The following is a 15,154-nucleotide window of genomic DNA, read 5'->3' as shown; positions in this document are numbered from 1 at the left end:
TTAATTATTTGAGAGAAGATGGTAATTGGAGACTTTGAAGGAAGGTGACTGAAACCAGGTATAGGATGGCAGGGTTTGATTTTCCACCACTGTTTTGTGAAATGAAACATTATGTTCAATGGAATGTACATCACTACCAAAAAAGAAAGCATAGGATGTCTTTAGCACTTGCACTTCCTGCAAGGAGCAAGATCAGCTGCACAGTATTCTCAGAACTAGACACTCAGGAACTGGACAATGACGGAGGTTTGGACGTTCTCTTAAAATTAATGGGATAAAGTTTTTATATAAAATATGACTGGACAGAAGATGGAAACTGTGATGCACCATGGACTTTGCATGTGGATATGCCAGACATGTATGAACAACAGATTGTGACTGATCATGGGCTAACTGGGAGTAGACCAACTGCTGGGAAAGATCAGGATAGAGCCATTTGTCACAAAGACCAACTAACAAAAGTTGAAACTAGGGTGACATACAAGTCAAAAGGGCTAATGAGTGGAGGGAAGCCACCAAAGTAGGAAGGACAGGAAGGGCCACAGGGAAGTACAAAAAATTGGTTAAATGTGCAAGATAAGGTGCAAGATATGGATTGACAGAAGGAAACAAAAATGCGGATAACCAGGAAATGTAGTGTAGGTTTATACAGTGGAACAAATGGTGATCACAGCCCAAGGAAAAGGTTAAGAACTTGTGAAAGGCAGTCGAGGGATAGGTTGAGTAGTAGTGGCCATAGATAGAGACAGGAGAACTAATAGGGAACAGTTTAACAAGAGCAAGGATCAAAGAACAGGTGAAGAGCGACATATGATAGAGAAGCTAGAGTGTCTGCTAACCAGTTAGGTGGTACATTGGTAAAGGAGGCAAAGCAAAAAGAACTTTTAACAGTTAAAGGGAGTTTGACATTTGCATGGAGGTGACAGCTAAAGGACAGCCAACATTGTCCCATTGATGGATATGTACGAGGAACGTATTCCCCAATGGTATGTACAAAACTACGGACAGACTTGTAGCTCGGGGATTTGAGGACAGCTGGGTGACCAGGAAGTTGAAGTAGACTCCCCAGGAAAAGCATGTTGAGGATGTTCAAAAAACAAAGAAGAACAAAGAAAATTACAGCACAGGAAAAGGCCCTTCGGCCCTCCCAGCCTGCGCCGATCCAGATCCTTTATCTAAACCTGTCTCCTATTTTCCAAGGTCTACTTCCCTCTGTTCCCGTCCGTTCATATACCCATCTAGATGCCTCTTAAATGATGCTGTCGTGCCCGCCTCTACCACCTCAGCTGGTAAAGCGTTCCAGGCACCCACCACCCTCTGCATAAAAAACTTTCCACGTACATCTTCCTTAAACTTTCCCCCTCTCACTTTGAAATCGTGGCCCCTTGTAACTGACACCCCAATCTTGGAAAAAGCTTGTTGCTATCCACCCTGTCCATACCTCTCATAATTTTGTAGACCTCAATCAGGTCCCCCCTCAATCTCCATCTTTCCAATTAAAACAATCCTAATCTACTCAACCTTTCTTCATAGCTAGCACCCTCCATACCAGGCAACATCCTGGTGAACATCCTCTGCACCCTCTCCAAAGCATCCACATCCTTCTGGTGATGTGGCGACCAGAACTGCACACAGTATTCCAAATGTGGCCTAACCAAAGTCCTATACAACTGTAACATGACCTGCCGACTCTTGTACTCAATACCCCGTCCGATGAAGGCAAGCATGCTGTATGCCTTCTTGACCACTCTATCAACCTGCGTTGCCACCTTCAGGGTACAATGGACCTGAACTCCAAGATCTCTCTGTACATCAATTTTACCCAGGACCCTTCCATTGACCATATAGTCCGCTCTTGAATTTGATCTTCCAAAATGCATCACCTCGCATTTGCCTGGATTGAACTCCATCTGCCATTTCTCTGCCCAACTCTCCAATCTATCTATATTTTGTTGTATTCTCTGACAGTGTTCCTCGCTATCTACAACTCCACCAATCTTTGTATCATCTGCAAACTTGCTAATCAGACCACCTATACCTGCCTCCAGGTCATTTATGTAGATCACAAACAACAGTAGTCCGAGCACGGATCCCTGTGGAACACCACTAGTCACCCTTCTCCATTTTGAGACACTCCCTTCCACCACTACTCTCTGTCTCCTGTTGCCCAGCCAGTTCTTTATCCATCTAACTAGTACACCCTGAACCCCATACGACTTCACTTTTTCCATTAACCTGCCATGGGGAACTTTATCAAACGCCTTACTAAAGTCCATGTATATGACATCTACAGCCCTTCCCTCATCAATTAACTTTGTCACTTCCTCAAAGAATTCTATTAGGTTTGTAAGGCATGACCTTCCCTGCACAAAACCATACTGCCGATCACTGATAAGTCTATTTTCTTCCATATGTGAATAGGTCCTATCCCTCAGTATCTTCTCCAACAGTTTGCCTACCACTGACGTCAAGCTCACAGATCTATAATTCCCTGGATTTTCCCTGCTACCCTTCTTAAACAAAGGAACAACATTAGCAATTCTCCAGTCCTCCGGGACCTCACCCATGCTCAAGGATGCTGTAAAGATATCTGTTAAGGCCCCAGCTATTTCAACCCTCGCTTCCCTCAGTACTCTGGGATAGATCCCATCCGGTCCTGGGGACTTGTCCACCTTAATGTCTTTTAGAATATCCAAAATTTCCCCCTTCCGTATGACAACTTGACCTAGAGTATTTAAACATCCATCCCTAGCCTCAACATCCGTCTTGTCCCTCTCCTTTGTGAATACCGATGCAAAGTACTCATTAAGAATCTCACCCATTTCCTCTGAGTCCGTGCATAAATTCCCTCTTTTGTCTTTGAGTGGGCCAATCCTTTCTCTAGTTACCGTCGCACTTTTCGCGACATACCCATGGGAATGTAAATCGGTTTCAAAGGAAGCTTCCAAAAGAAATTGGAGATATAGAGGGGAGATTATGGAAGCTGAACCAGTCTGTTTATGGCTAAACAATGTATCCAGTGTTTGGTATATTTCAGTTTGGTCCATCCAACTAAATGTTGGTTGTCTTTGGCTAAAGGTAGATTCAACTATACCTAATTGCTCCAATGAAGGAAAGCTAACAGGCCTTTTCTTAATGCACTTGGATAATTTCCTGTGGAGGGAATCCACGGCATTTGGAAAAATTTGTGATAAAATTCTAAAGGAATTCAAAATTGGAAGTCTGGTTTCTGGAGTCTTTCGGTATATAGGGTTGGATGTTAGGCAGACTAAGTTGAGAATAGCCCTAATTCAACCATCTTGCCCAGAGAATGTTAATAGCATCCCGATTAATTGGGCCAGATCTTTACAAAATGAAGTGTCTCCAACTAAGGAAGAAGCAGATCAAGTTTAACCAGGCAATGAAACTCTTTATGCAAGGTTAGCACTGTTGCTTCACAGCGCTATGGACCCGTGTTCGATTCCCGACTTGGGTCACTGTCTGTGTGGAGTCTGCACGTTCTCCCTGTGTCTGTGTGGGTTTCCTCCGAGTGCTCCGGTTTCCTCCTACAAGTCCCGAAAGACTTGCTGTAGGTAATTTGGACATTCTTAATTCTCCCTCAGTGTACCCGAACAGGTGTTGGAATGTGGCGACTCGGGGCTTTTCACAGTTACTTCATTGCAGTGTTAATGTAGGCCTACTCGTGACAAGGATGGAGCACCATGCTGAAATATGGTATTGGGGATGTGCTAAAACCAAATGAGACATGGAAGAAATTAAGTTTAGAAGAATCTATGCTCCAATTTCCAGACCTGAATGGCCCAGAAAGGATGAATTCAGTCATTTTTAGTGACACCCTAATGCTAATTTTCCCAATAGATATTCAGGTACAGCAAGATTGATATTTTGTTTTGTAGGAAGAAACATTAGCATGGAAATCAAAGAAAACAAAATGCACCTTAGCTGCAGAGCCACTTGCACTGGCCGAAGCAGTAGATATGACTGCATTTAAAGGAACTCTCATAAGGGGCAACCGGGGAAAAATGTGCCTGTGAGTGATGTATAGATAACCATTCACTCCGCAACAATGTCTATTTGAAAGTGTCACGGGAGAGAGGCCGAGGATTTTGGGCAGCATGGTAGCACAGTGATTAGCACAGTTGCTTCACAGCCCCAGGGTCCCAGGCTCAATTCCCAGCTTGGGTCACTGTCTGTGCAGAGTCTGCACATTCTCCTCGTGTCTGGTTTCCTCCAGGTGCTCATCCCACAGTCCAAAGGTATGCAGGTTAGGTGGATTGACCATGATAAATTGCTCTTAGTGTCCAAAAAGGTCACTGAGTTACAGGGACAGGCTGGGGCGTGGGCTTAAGTGGGGTGCTCTTTCCAAGGGACTCGAATGGCTTCCTTCTACCCTGTAAATTCTATAATTGACCACTCTGGTATCAGATGTTGGAAAGAAAGTGGTCAGCATTGCAGCCTACGGCGTTGAGGACTCGGGTTCGAATCCCAGCCCTGGGTCACTGTCCGTGTGGAGTTTGCACATTCTCCCCGTCTCTGCATGGGTTTCACCCCCACAACCTAAAGATGTGCAGGGTAGGTGGATTGGCCATGCTAAATTGCCCCTTAATTGGAAAAATAATAATAATAATTGGGTACTCTAAATTTTTTTTTAAATGTTGGAAAGAAAGGCGATTTCAGAAGTAAAACATATCGCCACAAGTCACCAATTGTCAGATTGTTTCACAAAAATATCTTTGTCCACAGAAATTGTTGGATATCTCCTGAAGAGACTTTTTTTATTACAATGGAAATGTTCATGCTGCCGCCTTAACTTTTTTTTTGTTTCCAAGGCAGGGTAGGAATGTGGGGGATGTGAAGCATTAATTGCATGTATTATTATTAATTATTTTTTTGTTTCTTTTTAATTAAAAATGATATGCAAAGAGGTGACTCTGTTAGTATTATGGGTTCTGTTGATGGATTAAATTTCCAGTATTTGAAAGCAATAAGGTGAACAGGTTTTGGGTAGTTAATTATATATACTCTTCTTTATTGCACATCAAGGCAACACGCACTAGTGTTCGAGAAGAGAAGTAAACTCTGAACAGCCTCTATCAAAGCATCTTGGACTCGGTGTCCTCTTCACAACTAGACTTGGGATTTTCTATTTTTTTAAATAAACATTTTATTGAGGTATTTTTGGTATAGTGACAACAACAAAATAAACAATGGGCAGCATTCTCCCCTACCCGGCGGGGCGGGGGGTCCCGGCGTAGGGGAGTGGTGCCAACCACTCCGGCGTCGGGCCTCCCCAAAGGTGCAGAATTCTCCGCACCTTTGGGGGCTAGGCCCGCTCCGGAGCGGTTGGCACCACGCCGACTGGCGGCAAAACCGGCACCAGCGGCCTTTCAGGCCCGCCGCCTGCCGCGGGGGCTGGCCGAAAGGCCTTCGCCGGTTCGCGCATGCGCCGGTGGTGACGTCAGCGGCAACTGCCGCTGACGTCACCACCGGCGCATGCGCGCTGGGGGATTCTCTTCCGCTTCCGCCAATTCCCGGGTGGCGGAGAATCTCTGCCATGGCGGGGGCGGGATTTTCGGCGGCCCCAGGCGATTCTCCGACCCTGCTGGGGGTCGGAGAATTTCGCCCAATATACATGAAACCATAAACATAGTGCAAAAGCCATTTACCTCTCGTACAGGTCCCACCCTTATTGACCCCCTACTCTAATCTAAACTATTCCCCCCCACCCCGTCTACTGATGATTAATTTCCCACAAAGAAGTCGATGAACAGTTGCCACCTCCGGGCGAACCCTAACCGTGTCCCTCTCAAGGCGAACTTGATTTTCTCCAAACAGAGACAGCTAGCCATGTCTGATAGCCAGGTCTTCGACTTCGGGGCTTTGAGTCCCTCCAAGCTAATAGTATCCATCTCCGGGCTACCAGGGAAGCAAAGGCCAGAACGTCTGCCTCTTTCTCCTCCTGGATTCCCGGGTCATCTGACACTCCGCAAACTGCCACCTCTGGACTCAGCGCCACCCTTGTTTTTAACACCGTGGACATGACATCCGCAAACCCCTGCCAAAATCCCCCAAAATTTGGACATGTCCAAAACATGTGGACTTGGGATTTTCTGACTGTTTTAATCCACAGTCTCCCTGGGCCACACTGGTTGTAAGAGCAGACGGGCAACCTTATCCCCTGCCTCTCAGTGTCACTCAGCTACCAGCTGAGAGCCCATGGTGTAGGCCTGGCTTCTGGGCCACATCACGTGAGGTCAAGTTGCAGGAACAACTCACTCTCAGGCATTTTATGGTCAACATCATACAGTTTATTGTATGGAACAAGTCGAATAAAGCACACAAATTTATCAAACCTGCTCCCTCATGGACCATAACTATCCCATCAGTGACTACCTTAATCATTCACACTCCCAGTTAAACTTCAGAATAATGGCTTTCTAATCCCAGATGCCTTACAGCAAAACTCTATTACATTCCATTTCAGTCAATGCTGTAACCCTGACCTACTGGCATCTCACCTGGAATTATGACTCCTTGGCCAGGAGAACAACTTTTATCATGTTCGCAGACCTCACAGTCTTCATTAGGACAGTGCATTCCGTTTCTACAGAGGCACACAATATCCTTTAACTGGTTACCAGCTTCTATTACTTCAAAGCCTCCTATTTAAAACAAAAACACAGAACAAATGCAAGCATTAGATCTCAGGCACAGGTCAGAATACAAGGATGTAGAGGTGAGAAGAGGGGTGTCCAACTTACTCCATATCTCCCAGTCCTATCTCAACCTCCTCTCCCTTTGCTGCCACTGGGTCAGGTATCAATCGGTTATCCCTTTGTTACACTTAAACTGCAGCGGTATTTGCTGCACTAGGTTGAATGAGGAGAAGGAGTTCACTTGGCGCAGGTCACCCTCATCTAAGGTGAAAATTCCCACTTTGCCAAAGCTCTCCTCCTCATAATTAACTCTTTTCACATGTGCTTGCCTCCATGACCTCTTAAATTACAACTGTCTGCAGCATCAGCACCAAAGCCAAATGTGCATCATGCGGCAAACCGTAGTCCAGACCCACAATACATCACTCTGTATAGCTGCATGTTGGGATGTTCTGCAAAGTGGCCAAGGACTTTGTTCAACTGTGATTCCTGACAAAGTAAAACTATGATGTGGAGATGCCGGCGTTGGACTGGGGTGAGCACAGTAAGAAGTCTTACAACACCAGGTTAACCTGGACTTTAACCTGGTAAAGTAAAACTAGTCAGAGCTCATTTTGATGTTGTGACAGAGCTCATCTTTAAGTTTACTGCAGTTGTAAATTTCTTTAGCTCATCCTCGTGTATTGATCTGTAAAACGCCACACATCAGGAGGGAATATTTGCCACTAAAGTAGAAGCTGTGTATTTTAACTCGTCTCCATTGTCTAATGTGCCACGGGGCTGTGCGTATCCAGGGAACTTTCATTTCAAGTTTGTGCTGTTGGCTCATCTTCGCCAGGGAGATGATGGAGCAAAAGAAGAAATAAAAGTTTGCATTTAGACTGGAGTTCACAAGACTACGGAGCTGGGCCAGGGTAGAAGTAGGGACAGGCAATGCTATGTTTCTTCTTTCAGGGGATGTGAGCTTCGCTAGCTAGTTCAGCATTGATTGTCCATCCCTAGTTGCCCTTGGGGAGGTGGTGGTGATCTGCCTTCTTAAGCCACTATAGTGCAGGTACACCCAGAGTGCTGTCAGGGAGTTTCAGGATTTTGGCACAGCGGCAGTGAAGGAACAGCGATATATTTCCAAGTCAGGATGCTGTGTGTGTGTGTGTGGCTTGGAGAGGAACATCCAGGTGGTGAAATACTCAGCAGGACAAGCAGCATTTGTGCAGGGCAACATAGTTAACATTTCCGATCATGATAACCCTTCACCAGAACTTAAGGGGAATAGAAACGTAACAGGTTTTAAGCAGTGAAAGGAACGCGGGGAGGGGTGGGGTGCAGAGGAACAAGAGAGACAGTCCACGATAAGTTAGAGGGAGGGAGTGATTGAGTAACATAATGTTTCATGTTCATGGGCAGAAACAAAAAGATGTGACCAGATGAGGCATGAATGGCTGGATCGCAGCTGTCCAATTGCAAAGTGAAGAAGAAAAGAACCCAACTAGCAAAAATAAAATGGAGGCAGGAGTTATCCTGAACCTTATCACAGAGTTTCTCTTCAAGATCAATGGTTGTACCTGGGGAATGATTCTCCGTTTATAATCAGTCCGAATGCCACCCCTTGAAGAAAAATAAACTCATATTTGCAAACGGAAACCATTTTATAAATTCAGTCCATCTTCATCATTCCATTTCAAAAATAACCACTTCCTGTCAGCCCCATTTTATAGGGGCAATCATAGCACAAAATGGTGGGGAATTCCACCTGCACTCATCAGATCATTGTAATGTTGAAATGAAACTCTCAATTAGGGCTGTGATGCACTATCAATTACCACAAAGACGAGAGTAGTGGAATAATCGAGGCTTTATTGAGCAAAAATGTTGTGTCTCCTGTAGCTGCTGTCAGAATGGCTGCAGCACCGGCGAGCACACACATTTATACACCGCCTACTGGGCGGAGCTAGCAGGCAAGGATTTACCCATATACCTCTAGTATACTTGTCTTACCGTAATACATATAATACTGCTAGTGGTGACTACCACAGGCTACACCTTATTTAACCCAAAGGTTGCGTGGATTGGCACACCACAAGTAGAAATCTGGCCATCATCATAGAATCATTTGGATCCCGACAATGCAGAAGGAGGCCGTTCGTCCCTTAGAGTCTGCACCAATCTTCCGAAAGAACACCCTACCTCGGCCCAATACCCCACCCTATCCCCGTAGCTCCAGCTAACCTTTGGATACTTAGGGGCAATTTAGCAAAGCCAATCTACCTGCACACCTTTGCTTCTTAGTGGGACACTGCTGTGTGAAAATTGATTTGCTGCAGTTCTTACAATGAGAACATTTCAAAAGTACATCGTTGGCGTTAGCTGTCGGATAACATGAGGGCAGGAAAAGGGTTATAAAATCCAAAGACTCCCTTTCCTTCTTTTGCCCTGTCCCCCATTCATTAGTATTCTTCTCCCTCCTCCTCATGCTGTCAATCCCCTTCCCTCTTCTGTCTCTATCACTCCCAGCACTTTCTGATCTGCTGCTGTTCCTGTCAATGAAACTCTGCTTGCTTGTAATCTTCCAGTGTCCTCGATTCTGGAAACATCCCAGCAGTTTGGAAAAGCACAAATGTAGTAACGCGGTTTGAGGAAAGGAGGGAGACAGAAAACAGGAAACTATAGACATCTAACACCTATCATTGAGAAAATGCTGGAATCTATTATGGAGATAGATGCTGGACTTTTAGAAAATCATTAGGCAGAGTCGATTTGGTTCAATGAAATGAATATAATAGTGTTTGACAAATTTATTTGAGCTCTTTAAAAATGTACAAAGGGGAACCAGTAGATGCAGTGCATTTGGATTTCCAAAGGCATTTGATAAGGTACCACATCAAAGGTTATTCCACAGGATGAGAGCATATGGTATTGGGGGTGATATATTAGCAGGGGACTGGTTAATTAACAAGAAACAGTTGGATAAAATGGGTCACTTTCAGTTTGGCAAACTGTAACTAGTGGAGCGTCACAGGGATCAATGCTGGGACCGTAACTATTTATGATCTATATTAATGACTTGGGTGAAAGAATTGACTATATCATAGCAAAATTTGTTGACCATTTGAAGATGGGCAGGGTAGTAAGTTGTGAGTAGGATACAAAGGGTGGGATTTATCTGGCCAACCCCACCCCGCCATAGGTTCCATGGGGGGTGGGCGGTGCAAACAACGGGAAGCCGCCTCCGCCAACACAATACATACCGCATGGGGGGAGGGGGGGTGGGAAAACCCAGCCTAAAGACAGCACCCTCACCCCTCCCCCATGCCTTTCCTTCACTGCTCAAAACGTATTACGTTTCTAGCTCCCTCCAGTTCTGCTGAAGGGTCATCATGACCTGAAGTGTTAAATAGAGAGAGGCTGCAGAATGCTGCTGTACAGAGGGATCTGGGTAACCTTGTACATTCATTACAAAAAAGTCAGATTGCAGGTACAGCAAGTAATTAGGAAGGCAAATGGAATGTTGGCCTTTATTGCAAGGGGGAAGGAGTACAAAAATAGGAAAGTCTTGCCACAAGGCATTAGTGAGACCAATTGTGAGAGTAGTGTGTATAGTTTCGGTCATCTAACTTAAAGAGGGACAGATTTGTACTGGAGGCAGTTCAGAGAGGATTCACTTGGTTGATTCCTGGGATGAAGGGTTTGTCCTATGAGGGAAGATTGGGCCTGTAATAGAGTGTAGAAGAATGACAGGTGACAGAGGGCCATTAGGGGCAGCAGGGTAGCATGGTGGTTAGCATAAATGCTTCACAGCTCCAGGGTCCCAGGTTCGATTCCCGGCTGGGTCACTGTCTGTGTGGAGTCTGCACGTCCTCCCCCTGTGTGCGTGGGTTTCCTCCGGGTCCTCCGGTTTCCTCCCACAGTCCAAAGATGTGCGGGTTAGGTGGATTGGCCAGGCTAAATTGCCCGTAGTGTCCTAATAAAAGTAAGGTTAAGGGGGGAGTTGTTGGGTTACGGGTATAGGGTGGGTACGTGGGTTTGAGTAAGGTGATCATGGCTCGGCACAACATTGAGGGCCGAAGGGCCTGTTCTGTGCTGTACTGTTCTATGTTCTAGTCTTTGGAATCCCTGACCCAGAGAGCAGTGGTGGCCAGGGAACTGAATATATTCAAGACTGAGTTGGACAAATTTTTGATCAACAAGGGAGTCAAGGGTTATGGAGGGGCTGGGGGCTGTTAGGGAAGCAAAGTTAAGGCCACCATCAGATCAGCCACGATCTTATGGACTGGTGGAGCAGGCTCGAAGGCCAAATAGCCTCATCCTGCTCCTATTTCTTGGGGTTACATGTTCTAATGTTCAATATGCAGAGCAAAGAAGATAGAAATGATGGTGAGAAGCTGCAAAGATGATGAGGGGGGAAATAGTGAGGGGGTGCAGTGCCCTCCGTGACGGTAAGGGGCTGATGGTGAGGGAGTGTGGAGCCCTGCAAGGTGGTGAGGTGTTGTGGAGCCCTGCGAGGTGGTGAGGGGTTGATGGTGAGGGAGTGCGGAGTCCCTCATGTCGGTTGGGGGGGGGGGGGGGGGGGGGGGGTGCATGGCCCCGTGTGATGGTAAAGGGGTGATGGTGAGGGTGTGACAGTCAGGGGGTGCGTTGCCCCGCTTGATGGTTAAGGGATGCAGAGCCCCTGCGTGACGGTGAGGGGGTGATGGTGAGGAGGTGTGGAGCCCCATGTGACGATGAGGGAATGCGGAGCCCCGCGTGATGGTGAGGGGGTGATGGTGAGGGTGTGTGGAGCCCCGTGTCACGATGAGGGAATGCAGAGCCCCGTGTGACGGTGAGGGAGTGCAGAGCCCCGCGTGATGGTGAGGGAGTGACGGTGAAGGGGTGCAGAGCCCCGCGTGATGGTGAGGGGTTGCAGAGCCTTGTGTGATGGTGAAGGGGTGCAGAGCCCCGCGTGATGGTGAGGGATTGCAGAGCCTTGTGTGATGGTGAAGGGGTTCAGAGCCCCGCGTGATGGTGAAGGGGTTCAGAGCCCCGCGTGATGGTGAAGGGGTTGCAGAGCCCTGCGTGATGGTGAAGGGGTTGCAGAGCCCCGCGTGATGGTGAAGGGGTGCAGAGCCCCGCGTGATGGTGAAGGGGTGCAGAGCCCTGTGTGATGGTGAAGGGGTGCAGAGCCCCGCGTGATGGTGAAGGGGTGCAGAGCCCCGCGTGATGGTGAAGGGGTGCAGAGCCCTCCGTACTGGATGGGGGGAGAATGCAGTAGTGAGGAACAGAACTGTGAACCACACCCATCTCCATCCGTCAATATAAGGGTACTTCTTATCTTATTTTCAGTCATCAGCAAAGAACGACCTCACATAGACCCTCACTTCCTGGAGAAAGAAAAAACAGCCGGCCCATTGGTCTGGCCTGCAGCAACAAAGGAACAGTTTTCAAACCATTCCTGACTGATGACCTTCACCTGACTTACCACTTATCAAAACACATTCACTGACAGCCAGAACTCACACAGTTTAAAACACATCCACACTCCCACCTCTGTTTGAGGTTGATGTACCACATCCTGTAGCAGTCATCTATAGATTGCACATTCGAGTTACTGAGCAACAACATACAGTCAGTAATTTCCTTGCTCTCTCCATTGCTGTCTATTTCTAGTGCTCCTCTTCCACAGATCAATATGGTAGCCGGTGTGTCGCACACATTCCGAGCTGAAATACGGCTCCTGCCATATTGGTGTAAGCCTCCAATGCCCATGCCTCAAGCAGGGATAAGGCTGCCCATTTGAATGTTGGAAGCCCCTTTTGCAAATTGGGTTGACATGGACAGTCAGTGCTAGTTCAAAAAGCTAAGTCTGTATGTGGCCTAACCAGTATACCTTAAAGGGGTCACTGAGGGCCACCAGTAAAAGGTTGTTACGACTTAATTACCTGAGTACACACTGCCACCAATTACTACTTATTCCTTTCTTGATTGCCTGCCTTTTTCTCCCAGTCACTGCCTTCCTTCCCCCGCCACCCCATCTCTCCTGGTCAACCCCATTTGTTTCAATTACTTTCCCTCCCCTCCCCCGCAATTCAGTTGTCACCCTCTCTCCTGATCATTTCTCCACCCCCACCACAATCCCTTCCTACTTCCCATCATCTCCTTCTTCCCAATGACTCCAAAAGCACCATCCCTCCACACACAGACACATTCAACCCCATACACACAACTCCAACACCGACTAGTGACACAGGGCAGCACCATTACATCCTGTGATTCTCTTTCAGAATGGGCGAATTCCAATTCATAGAAACTCACTTCAAGTATTAGAACAAAACCAAGCTCAGAAATGGCAGCAGGGTTGGTGCGAAAGATATCAGATAAGCAAGAATTACATCCCACCCCATTCCCAATCAGCCTTGGGCCGGGTCTGGAATACCAAGCTCCAATGTCTGGATTTGCACACGAGGCTTCCTCATTTGAACAAGGGATGAGAGGAACCTCCTCTGAGCATTAGTCAGCCCCCCCCCCCCCCCCCAAACTAAAGAGGATCAAAGGAATTTATTTTCATAGTTTGTTATGCCCTGTTCGATCTCATCAGTCATCACTTTTAGTTTGGCCTATTAAATTTACTGTCTTATCTTATTATCATTCAACATTCAGAGCTGTACCTCTATAGATTACCAGTACATTGAGTGTTTGCAAATAGGGACAGGTGACCAAAGGCTTCATTGAAGAGATGAATTTTGAAGAACTGCTTGGAAGGCAGAGTGATAAGGACAAAATAAAGATTTGCATTTGTCTTGCACCTCTCACAAACTCAGGATGTCCTCCAGTACTTTACAGCCAATGAAGTACTTTTTGAAGTGCCACTGCTGTAACCTAGGAAACGCGGCAATTTTCACACGGCAAGATCCCACAAATGGCAATGTGATAATGACTAGGTAATCAGTTTTACCGTTGTTGGCTGAAGAGGTAAATGTTGGCCAGAGCACTAGTGACTACACCCACTGTTCTTCGTCGAAATAGTGGAGTGAGATTTTTACATCCACGTGAAAGAGCAGACGAGGGCCTTGCTCTGGGCGGCACGGTAGCACTGTTGCTTCACAGCGCCAGGGCTCCAGGTTCAATTCCCGGCTTGGGTCACTGTCTGTGCCGAGTCTGCACGTTCTCCCCGTGTCTGCGTGGCTTTCCTCCAGACGCTCCGGTTTCCTCCCACAAGTCCTGAAAGACTTGCTATTAGGTAAATAGGACATTCTGAATTCTCCCTCTGTGTACCCGAACAGGCGCCGGAATGTGGTGACCAGGGGATTTTCACAGTAACTTCATTGCCGTGTTATGTAAGCCTACTTGTGACAATAATAAAGATTATTATTAATATATCACGTAAAAGATAGCAGGGCAGCAAATGCTTTGCACCGCGCTGAAGTGGTAGCCTAGATTCCATGCTCAAGTCTCTGGACTGGGACTTAAACCTACAATCTTTTAACTTGGGAGGTCAAACAACTAACTGTCCATTGACTCACAGATCATGCCATGATAGGGAGCAATAAAGAGGCGTTTCAGGGAAATTAAACATATCAGCTAAACAACTAAGAATATTAATTGCAACCTTATTGAAACAAAATGAAGAAGTACCTGCAGAATCGCAAGCTGAGTGTTTCCTGCAATGGTCTTCCTTGGTCCACAGAGGTTGGTAGAAGCCACTCAAACAAGGAATACAATGTGAATTTACACTCCCTTTACATTCTGCTTGCATGAACGAACCTGCGAAAAAATAAAACACCCATCTTCAAACTACACCATTACAATGGAAGACATAACCTCATGTCATAAGAATTATGGCTGTGTAAGAGTCAAAGGCTTTCATAGATAAATATAGATACATAGAAGATAGGAGCAGGAGGAGGCCTTTTGGCCCTTCGAGCCTGCTCTGCCATTCATCACGATCATGGCTGATCATCCAACTCAATAGCCTAATCCTGCTTTCTCCCCAAAGCCTTTGATCCCATTCTCCCCAAGTGCTATATCCAGCCACCTCTTGAATATATGCAAAGTTTTAGCATCAACTACTTCCTGTGGTAATGAATTCTACAGGCTCACGACTCTTTGTATGAAGAAATGTCTCCTTATCGCTGTCCAAAATGGTTTACCCTGAATCTTCAGGCTGTGACCCCTGGTTCTGGACACACCCATCATTGGTAACATCTTTCCTGCATTTACCCCGTCTAGTCCTGTTAGAATTTTATAAGTCTCTATGAGATCCCCCCTCATTCTTCTGAACTCCAGCGAGAACAATCCCAACCTAGTCAATCTCTCCTCATATGACAGTCCCACCATCCCTGGAATCAGTCTGGTAAACTTTTTCTGCACTCCCTTGAGAGCAAGAACATCCTTCCTCAGAGAAGGTGACCAAAACTGCACACAATACTCCAAGTGTGTCCTCGCCAAGGCCCTGTACAATTGCAGCAACACATCCCTGCTTCTATACTCGAAACCTCTTGCAATGAAGGCCAACATACCATTAGCCT

General features: G+C 46.4%; 1 protein-coding gene across 2 annotated transcripts in view; it reads right to left on the bottom strand.

The window, feature by feature from the left end:
- The window catches only part of LOC119969408 (tumor necrosis factor receptor superfamily member 5-like), a 119,305-nt gene that overhangs the window by 24,781 nt on the left and 79,370 nt on the right, over positions 1–15,154 (bottom strand). For both annotated transcript variants that reach the window (XM_038803027.1, XM_038803026.1), the window contains 2 exons: positions 14,262–14,390; positions 6,519–6,662 (listed from right to left, as the gene is read on the bottom strand). In XM_038803027.1, the coding sequence (XP_038658955.1) occupies positions 6,519–6,662; positions 14,262–14,382 (265 nt within the window). In that variant the 5' untranslated portion in view covers positions 14,383–14,390. The remainder of the gene's footprint in view (positions 1–6,518; positions 6,663–14,261; positions 14,391–15,154) is intronic.

The sequence above is a fragment of the Scyliorhinus canicula genome, chromosome 7 (assembly GCF_902713615.1).
Source record: "Scyliorhinus canicula chromosome 7, sScyCan1.1, whole genome shotgun sequence".
Classification (NCBI taxonomy): Eukaryota; Metazoa; Chordata; class Chondrichthyes; order Carcharhiniformes; family Scyliorhinidae; genus Scyliorhinus; species Scyliorhinus canicula.
Note: the sequence above shows the minus strand (reverse complement) of the source record. Positions and strands in the feature narration are given on the sequence as shown.